Source organism: Mandrillus leucophaeus, unplaced genomic scaffold, assembly GCF_000951045.1.
Source record: "Mandrillus leucophaeus isolate KB7577 unplaced genomic scaffold, Mleu.le_1.0 Scaffold55, whole genome shotgun sequence".
Classification (NCBI taxonomy): domain Eukaryota; kingdom Metazoa; phylum Chordata; class Mammalia; order Primates; family Cercopithecidae; genus Mandrillus; species Mandrillus leucophaeus.
The window spans coordinates 2,735,722-2,745,569 of NW_012105919.1; the positions used below are offsets into that span (position 1 = coordinate 2,735,722).

Genomic DNA, 9,848 nt, shown 5'->3' on the forward strand with positions numbered 1-9,848 from the left:
TTGTATTTTTTTTAGTAGAGACGGGGTTTCACCGTGTTAGCCAGGATGGTCTCGATCTCCTGACCTCGTGATCTGCCCGTCTCGGCCTCCCAAACTGCTGGGATTACAGGCTTGAGCCACCGCGCCTGGCCTAATTTTTGTATTTTTTAGTAGACATGGTGTTTCACCATGTTGGCCAGGATGGTCTCGATCTCTTGACCTCATGATCTGCCTGCCTCAGCCTCCCAAAGTGCTGGGATTACAGACGTGAGCCTGGCTGAGACCCTGTCTCTTATAATAAATAAGTGAGTGAATGAATTAATTAATTAAATTCTTTTTTATCTAAAAGCATATGGCAACAGAAGCTAACATGCAATAGCCAGGAATTCCATTACAACTTTCATTAAACTGTAGAGGCTGTATCTTAAACTGTTGAAAGTTATTTATATCAGAAATATACTTACATAATGAATATGACACAATATATCTGTACACAAAATGGTGCTGTTGGAAATTAGATGGTTACTATGATATTGATTAATTGCTATTTTTTTTGAACTTTTAAGTCTCAATTTATTCAGTTATTCCAATAATGTAATCAACTTGTTCAGGGATATAGGCCTCTATAGCTTGGCAGCATATATCTGACTAGTCTTTCTAGAATCTCATAAAATATACTTGACCATTGTAGCAAAGAGGCATTTAGTAATTGAAGCATTTTGAAAGAATATCTTCCTCTCAGATTCCCCCAAAAGCATTGATTGTCTATGGAAATGTACCTTGTAGATGAGCTGAATAATTTCCTTTTATCCTGAAGTCTTTGCTTTCTTGTTGGAAAATTGGAAAACAATGTATAACTGAGTCATTGTCATTTAGACAAAATGTCTAGTTATAAAGCCTTGTAGAACACAAAGTTCTGCTTATCAGATTCTTTTAGAAGATGAGCTGTTGAGCAACAGGTCGTCTGTTGTCCCATCTCTGCTTATTCAGCGTGTTAACTGGGGAATCATTCTCTGTCCTCTCCCTTTTTTTATATTAATAGGAAACTTCCATTTTAGAAGAATACAGTATCAATTGGACTCAGAAGCTGGGAGCTGGAATTAGTGGTCCAGTTAGGTAAGCGATCCATATGAGAAACTATGGCAAAATGTTGGCATGTGCAAACTCTGAGAAGGGCCATTTGAAATACATCCTGAATTAGATACATCAAGTGTGCCAGGTTTGAGAAATTGGCTGAATTTAACAAGTACAGGTTTTTATGTTAGGCTTTTTCTCATGTATTTAGAAATTAGTTAAGAGTGACTGAGTCACATGGTCTTTTTATAGAGTCATTTAAGATGTCGAGACTGGCCAGGCGCAGTGGCTCATGCCTGTGATCCCAGCACTTTGGGAGGCTGAGGCAGGCGGATCGTGATGAGGTCAGGAGATCGATACCATCCTGGCTAACATGGTGAAACCCCGTCTCTACTAAAAATACAAAAATTAGCCAGGTGTGGTGGTGCTCGCCTGTAATCCCAGCTACTCGGGAGGCTGAGGCAGGAGAATCGCTTGAACCAGGGAGGCAGAGATTGCAGTGAGCTGAGATCATGTTACTGCACTCCAGCCTGGTCACAGAGTGAGATTCTGTCTCAAAAAAAAGAAAAAATGTGGAGACTCTGGGGCCACTGTGAGAGTCACCTGTAGCCAGCTGAGGCCATTATTTGTTCATTGACCCACAGCAGCAAGTTGCTGTTGCATGACTTAGAAGCTGAGGCCTGAGCATTGGCTGCTGGGCAGAGGGGTGAGATGCTTCTTCACCCTCACCTGCCACCCTTGGGGGCAAGTTTGTTCTGATGCACCTGGCCATATCCTTGATGAGAAGTATAAATCTCAAAGAAAAAATGTGTTAAATTAATTTTCATTCTAACATATATGATCTCTGATTGATTTTTTCCCTCCAAATCTAGAGTCTGTGTAAAGAAATCTACTCAAGAACGGTTTGCACTGAAAATTCTTCTTGATCGTCCGAAAGCTAGAAATGAGGTACGCTTTATTGCCTCGACTTAAATACTTGAAGTGCCTAAGAATTGTTCTTTTGCAAGTAAGGCGGCTTCCTAGAGAGAATACAGTGATGCATAAAAAGTTTTATGTCCAAAGTTTACTTCTCTTCCCCATTAATGCTATCATTGTAAAGTAGTCCTAGATCTGTCAAAGGCCATTGAGTCATTTCCTTTCAGCCACCTCTTGTTCTTTTAAAATTAATGTGATTCTTGTACCCTCATGTATTCAGATTTACCTCAGTTTTGCTTATTGAAAAAGATACTTAAAGGTGGAGATAAAATAGCACGAGGAAGGGTCAGGTGAATGGTGTATAAAAGTGATGCTACAGGAGGACTCTGAGGATGTTTCCAGTTTGTTTCTTCTTTTTGAGACGGAGTTTCGCTCTTGTTGCCCAGGCTGGAGTGTGATGATGCAGTCTCGGCTCACTGTAACCTCTGCCTCCTGGGTTCAAGCTTCTCCTGCCTCAGCCTCCTGAGTAGCTGGGATTACAGGCATGCGCCACCATGCATTTTTTGTATTTTTAGTAGAGGCAGGGTTTCTCCATGTTGATCAGGCTGGCCTTAACAAACTCCTGACCTCGGGTGATCCATCCGCCTCAGCCTCTCGAAGTGCTGGGATTACAGGCGTGAGCCACTGTGCCCAGCCTTTAGTTTTTAAAAATATACATTGGGTTTTTGTTTCTGTTTGAAACAGGGTCTTGCTCTGTCACCCAGGCCGGAATGCAGTGGCACAATCACGGCTCACTGCCGCCTTGACCTCCCTAGGCTCAAGTGATCCTCCTGCGTCAGCCTCCTGAGTAGCTGGGACCACAAGCATTTGCCACCATGCCAGGCTAAGTTTTTTTGCATTTTTTGTAGACGTGGGGTTTTGCCATGTTGCCCAGGCTGGTCTCAAACTCCTGGGCTCAAGCGATTTGCCCGCTTTGGCCTCCCAAAGTGTTGGGATTACAGGTGTGAGCCACTGACCCTGGCTATACACTGGTTTTAAATTATCTGGATATGGTAATGACATTCTAATAACATGTGCAATGAAGGACTTCTTTTGCATAAAGAGATGTGAATCATTTCTAAAATGAAATGAGATGTTTGCCAGATTTTCATTTGCAAATAAATGGAACAGTAGGAAGTAAACCTGTAGGTGAGGTTTTATTCATGGAGAAAGCCTTCTTAAGGAGATAATCTTTTGAAAACACTGGCTTTTTACATCATTCTGGGTGATTAAGTTTTTATTGTAATTGGCTTGTATCTAGTGTGGTCAGTTTTTGGAGAGAAAATGTTGGTATCACCTACCTATGGAAACATTTCCTCTGTTCTCTTTAAGGTACGTCTGCACATGATGTGTGCCACACACCCAAACATAGTTCAGATTATTGAAGTGTTTGCCAACAGTGTCCAGTTTCCTCATGAGTCCAGCCCTAGGTAAGACTACACAGTGTCATCATCATATGCCCATATGTAGGCCAATGTGTAGTGGAGTCATCCTCTCTTTTATGTGCTCTCTCCCCTTCCCTCTCCTTCCTCCTCCTACCCTCCCTTCCTGTGCCCTTCCTTCTCCCCCTTCCCCTCCATCTCCCTTTTTGTAATTTGGAAAATGTCAAGCATTTGTGAAAGCAGACAGAATTATGTAATGAATCCCCAAGTTCTCATGATCCATCCTCAACAGTAATCCTCTTGTGGCCAGTCTAATTTCATCTATGCCCCTACCACTCTTCAGGTCACCTGATTATTCTGATTACTTTCTCATTTCAGGAAAGCAGTTAATGTGGAATTTAAACAGATTCTGTTTCAAATCAGTGAAAGGGACCCAAATATTATTCTAGGCAAAGTCTTAGAGGCTGATAAAACAAAAAGCTTTTATTATTGCTTAGTCTGACTTTCCTTTTAAAGAAAGAAATCAACATTATTCTTTCAGTTAACAAATGTTTGGCAAGCATATTGGGTGGCATTCTAAGTCTCTTTGATGAAATTCAAAATTAAATAAGGTATGGTTTTTTTTGGGGAAGACTGAGATGTAAACCCATCATCATAGCAGTGCAATAGGCACTAAAGACAGGCATCCCTAAAATATTCTAAGCTTACAAAGGAGAGGAGCTGCTAACTATAGTCTGGGAGGAGAGGTGTCTCACAGAGGCTGTGTGGAAGCTAGGACTTGAAGGAAGGGTAGGAATTTTCCAGATGGAAAAAGAGGATAGAATTTTAAAACTAAATGGGAAATCAAACGATTATTTTTCACAACTGTGCTCTGTTGGTGAAAGCATTTGGATGGAAGCTGGAAGCATATATGAAAGAATGGTAGCCAAAAATCACATTAAATTTTTTTTTTTTCAGAACATGAGAATTTTTGCTCTTAGTAACTGTGTTACCCTGGACTTAGGAAGTTGTTACACACTTTGTAGATGCAGTATCTTTAGGTCAGCTTCTTAATGTTTCAGGGTTTTTTTGTTTCTTTTTCTTTTCTTTTTTTTTTTCCTTTTTTTTTTAACTTAACAAAATCAAATGCTTTCAAACAGGGCCCGACTCTTAATTGTAATGGAGATGATGGAAGGGGGAGAGCTATTTCACAGAATCAGCCAGCACCGGCACTTTACAGAGAAGCAAGCCAGCCAAGTAACAAAGCAGGCAAGTTAACCCCAGGTACCAATCAAACTGCCAACAAAGTTGGTTAACAAGCGCAATTTCATTGGGGGGAAGAAAAGAAAACTTAAAGAAAATCTCTATTTGACTTCTCATTGCCTGCTTTGTTATGTAATCAGAAAAGATGTTTTGACAGGAGAAATGTGACCCCTTTTATACTTGGGGGTGGGGGTACTGTGTTCTTAATTGGTTGTCAACTGTTTCCTGAGGCTGCTGTGAGATTTCAATAAATTCTGGGAGGAAGGCGACCTTAACTCCTTTGTAGACTGCAGGTATCTTTAGGCATGTAGCTACCAAGTACTGGTATTGGACTTTGCGATAAAATGCTGCTGATACCACCTGAAAGATTGTATGGTATAAAAATATATTCTAAGAGAATTGTACATAAGATGCTTCCTGCATGTGAGCCACCTTTCTGTGATTTCTTCAGATTTAATAATATCCTAAGATCTTTGTAATTCTGGATTATTCCTGGTTATATTCTATTTTGACATCACATTTTATTGCTATAGAAATGATTTATGTCATGAACAATACGAGGAATCCAACTGATAATCACTTCCTGCAGAGGTGAAAAGCTAAACCCTCAAGGGTTATCTTCAGAATACGAAGCAAGCAAAGCAAAGAGAATTAGGAAGCACAGCCCAATTGCTTCTTAATAAAAAGTTCTTCCAAGTTTCCCATGAACCTTAAGCATTTCTGGATGCCTCCTTTCTGGTAGGGAGGAACTGATACTTGGATTGCTGAGAAAATTCCATATTGAGAGTTAAAGAACAAGTAGAATCTGTTCTTTCTGTTTGATTTTAAAAATTATACCTTTAATTTTTTCAAATATTAGGATTAAAGGATGAGCTCTGATAATCTTCTATAAAATAAAACCCCTTCAAATTCACATAAAACAGGCAACATTTTCAACAAGCATGATGAGCCAAATGAGTTTCCAGTATTAGTTGGAAAAACCCAGTCAGCTGGTTTCTTGACTCTCAGCTCCCTGGAGAGTGCCATTCTTGTCTGAGCCAGGCCATCCTGCCATCCTGCCAGTAGCCCTGCTATGGGGACCGCGCCTGCTGACCATTGCTCAGCTTAGGTGTTTCTTCTGCAGTGCCTGTCATACCTCAGAGGAATGAAAGTGGGAGCATTTCATTTTCCCATTCCTTACAGGATTTACCCATCAGTTTATTCTGACAAAGAATTGCTGTACCATCATATTTTTCTTTCTGTTTGACAAAATACAAGTTGCAGTTAAACTAAGCTTAATCCATTCTGTTTCTTGGTATTCCAAGTTTTTCTTAATTTCTGCTTTAAAATTGAAACTGAATGCAGTCTTAATGAAGGCTTGTTTTTTAACACCCTGAGTTCTCTACACCAGGTGTATTAAAGAGCGATCTTTTCTAAGAAGTGGCTGTTCCATTGTGTCTTTTTTCAGATAGCTTTGGCTCTGCGGCACTGCCACTTGTTAAACATTGCGCACAGAGACCTCAAGCCCGAAAATCTGCTTTTTAAGGATAACTCTTTGGTGAGAAGACTTATTTTTCTGCATTTTAGTGCTGCTACTCTTAACCTAGTTCAGGAGTGGGTGTGTTTGGAGTGCTCTGAATTCATGGTGAAGAAGCTTTAGGCCAAAGTGCTTCAAACAGCTTGTTTCTTCTACTCGTTCCCTTGCTAGAGACTCAGAGAAGCTGTACTACTGTACTCCCGGCATTGATAATTTTGGATGATACTGATATGTATTTGTGGGACTTATGATTTTGGATATTATTTGGAGGACCTTTGGGAAGGGGCAGGAATCTATATGCTGTTATGTATTATCTTGAAACTTGATTGTTTCATGTGTGTTTTCCCTTTCAGCCCTGTCCCCTGTCCCATGTCCCACCAGATAAATTGCTGTGGCTGTCACAAAGCTTAATGGCAGATATTAAGAGTGAAGTAGCCCAGACTGATGAGAGGTGAAGGGGCCCTAGGCCAAGACCTTGATGTTAGTGCTGCCCTTACAAGTTCTAAAGCAAAAATAGCTGTGTGAGTGGGTAGGAATTCCTTGCTTCTGCATTACTAAGAACAGTTCCTCAGTGTGAATCATTGTCTCCAGACCCGGGGACATGTTATTTTCATAAGCTCACATCTCAGCCAGAAAGAAACTTGTTAGAGCTCAGGGTAACATGTCTTGCACCTGGATTTTCCTTTAATGTTTACTGAGCACTCTGGAGCAGTGGTTCCCTTTTTTTTAAAATTTCAGGATGCCCCAGTGAAGTTGTGTGACTTTGGATTTGCCAAGATTGACCAAGGTGACTTGATGACACCCCAGTTCACCCCTTATTATGTAGCACCCCAGGTAAGCATGTGCTGTTTCTGTCCTAAGATCTGTCACCAAGCTGCCCATAGACTTGTGTTCCTTCTATTCTACAGCACAAGTAGGCATATATTACAGATGGGAGGGGGAGAACTTAACTTTAGAAACCTACAGATTGCTTTATTTGGTGTAGATCTTTTATTCTTTTAAAATCAACTTTAGCCAGGTGTGGTGGCTCACGCCTATAATCCCAGCACTTTGGGAGGCTGAGGCGGGCGGATCACAAGTTCAGGAGATGGAGACCATCCTGGCTAACACGGTGAAACCCCGTCTGTACTAAAAAAAAAATACAAAAAATTAGCCAGACTTGGTGGCGCACACCTGTAATCCCTGCTACTCAGGAAGCTGAGTTGGGAGAATCACTTGAACCCCCTCCAAATTTCATGAGCTGAGATGGCACCACTCAGCTCCAAGCTTCATTTCTTTTGCTTCGCATGTTTTTGAGATTCGTCCGTGTTCCTGCATTTATCACTCGTTCCTTTGCATTGCCAAGTAGTATTTCATTATATACTTAAGCTGCATTTGTTTTTTCCATTCACTGACAGGATTTTGGGTTGTTTCTCATTTTTGACTATTATGAAGAAAGCTGCTAGGAACACTTCATTTAAGGTTTTGGGGGACATGTTCCCCCATGCCCGTATCTTTTTTCCAAAATGGTTATACCATTTTATGCTTCTACCAGCAACGTGTAGAGTTCCAGTCATTTCACATTTTTACTAACGCCTCATGCTTGTTGCTTGTCAGCATTTGTCATCTTAGTCATTTTAGTAGGGGGTAGAGTGTTACTTCATTATGGTTTTAATCACGACATTGTCCTGATGGCCACTGTTTCGGAGCACTTTTTGTACAAGTTTATTGGCCATTCTGTTGTGAAGTATGGGCATTCATCTTTTGCCCTTTTGTTATTGTTGGTTTCTTGTTAAAGATTTCAAAATATTCTGGACACAGGTTCTTTGCCGTATGTATGTTGTGTTCTTACTGCTACTGTAACATATTGCCACAAACTTAGTAGATAAAAACAACAGAAATGTATTACACTCCTGGAAATGAGAAGTCTGAAATGGTACTCAGTGCTATAATCAAGGTTGTCAGCAGGGCTGTGTTCCTTCTGGAGGCATTTCTTGCCTTTTCCAGCTTCTAGAGGCTGCCTACATCATTTGGCTTGTAGCCTCTTCCTTCATCATCAAAGCCAGTAGCACAGCATCTTCCAGTGAATGTCTCTCTCTATGACTTTGACCCTCTTGCCTGCCTCTTATAAGGACCCTGCTGATCACATTGGCCTTACCTGGATAACTCCCCATTTTAAGATTCTTAACTTAATTATTCTGCAATACAAGGTAACATAATCCCAGGGATTATAACATGGACGTCTTGGGGGGCCCATTATTCTGCCTTCCATGTATATATCATGAATATTTATCTCAGTCTATGACTTGCCTTTTAATTTTCTTAATGGCATTTGAATAGCAGAAGTTTTGAATTTAATGAAGTCTATTTCACCATTTTTTTTTTTTAATGCTTAGTACTTTTTGTTCCTAAGATCCACAAGCATAAATACTTTCTCTGATGTTTTCTTATAAGATGTTATAGCTTTAGGTTTTACATTTGGGTCTGTAATTCATTTGAGTTTGTGTGTGTATGAAATGAGAGACAAGGTTCTTTTTTTCCCCCTTCAGGGTGTCAAGTTGTTGCAGCATCATTTGTTTTTTACAAATCATCATTTGTAAAAGGATTTGTAAAAGGATTGCATCATTGAATTGCAGTTTTTTATTTGTTTATTTGTTTGTTTGAGACGGAGTTTCGCTCTTTTTGCCTGGGCGGGAGTGGTGCAATCTCGGCTCACTGCAAGCTCCGCCTCCCGGGTTCAAGCAATTCTCCTGCCTCAGGCTCCCAAGTAGCTGGGATTATAGGAGCCCGCCACCACATCCTGCTAATTTTTTGTATTTTTAGTAGAGATGGGGTTTCACTATGTTGGCCAGGATGGCCTCTATCTCTTGACCTCGTGATCCAGCCGCCTTGGCCTCCCAAAGTGCTGGGATTACAGGTGTCAGCCACTGCGCCTGGCCTGAATTGCAGGTCTTTTCTGGATTCTGTTCTGTTTGTTTAATATATGTATGTGTTTATAGCAAGAGCATCTGGATTATTGTAGCTTTATATTAAGTCTTAAGATTCATTCTTTTTCAAAATTGTTTTGGCTATTCTAGATCCTTTGCATTTCTCTACATTTTAGAATTCACTTCTGTATAACAGAAAAGCCTCCTGGGATTTGACTGGGATTGTATTTAATCTATAGATGAATTTGGAGAGAATTGATATCTTAACAATATAAAAGTCTCCCAATCGATGAACAAGGTATATATCTCTCTATTTATTTAGGTCTTTAATTTTTCTTAAAAATGTTTATACTTCTTAATGTTACAGGTCTTGCACATATTTTCTTAAATTTATCCTTAAATTTTGTTTTTGGATGCTATTGGAAATGGTGTTTTAAAACATTTCAGCTGGGTGTGGTGGCTCACTCCTGTAATCCTAGCACTTTGGGAGGCTGAGGCGGGCGGATCACCTGAGGTCAGGAGTTTGAGACCAGCCTGGCTGGCATGGTAAAACCCCATCTTTACTAAAAATACAAAAATTCGCCGGGTGTGGTGGCTGGTGCCTGTAATCTCAACTACTTGAGAGGCTGAGGCAGGAGACTCTCTTGAACCTGGGAAGTGGAGGCTGCAGTGAGCTGAGATCGTGCCATTGCACTCCAGCCTGGACGACTAGAGTGAAACTGCGTCTCAAAACAAACAAACAAACAAAAATTCATTTTCTAATTTTTTTTTTTTTTTTTTTTGAGATGGAGTCTC

At 40.4% G+C, this 9,848-nt stretch overlaps 1 protein-coding gene across 2 annotated transcripts in view; it reads left to right on the forward strand.

Annotated features, from left to right (window-relative positions):
• The window catches only part of MAPKAPK5 (mitogen-activated protein kinase-activated protein kinase 5), a 59,294-nt gene that overhangs the window by 29,493 nt on the left and 19,953 nt on the right, over positions 1–9,848 (forward strand). For both annotated transcript variants that reach the window (XM_011997889.1, XM_011997888.1), the window contains exons 2-7: positions 1,022–1,095; positions 1,926–2,001; positions 3,340–3,437; positions 4,529–4,637; positions 6,079–6,168; positions 6,886–6,981. In XM_011997889.1, the coding sequence (XP_011853279.1) occupies positions 1,022–1,095; positions 1,926–2,001; positions 3,340–3,437; positions 4,529–4,637; positions 6,079–6,168; positions 6,886–6,981 (543 nt within the window). The remainder of the gene's footprint in view (positions 1–1,021; positions 1,096–1,925; positions 2,002–3,339; positions 3,438–4,528; positions 4,638–6,078; positions 6,169–6,885; positions 6,982–9,848) is intronic.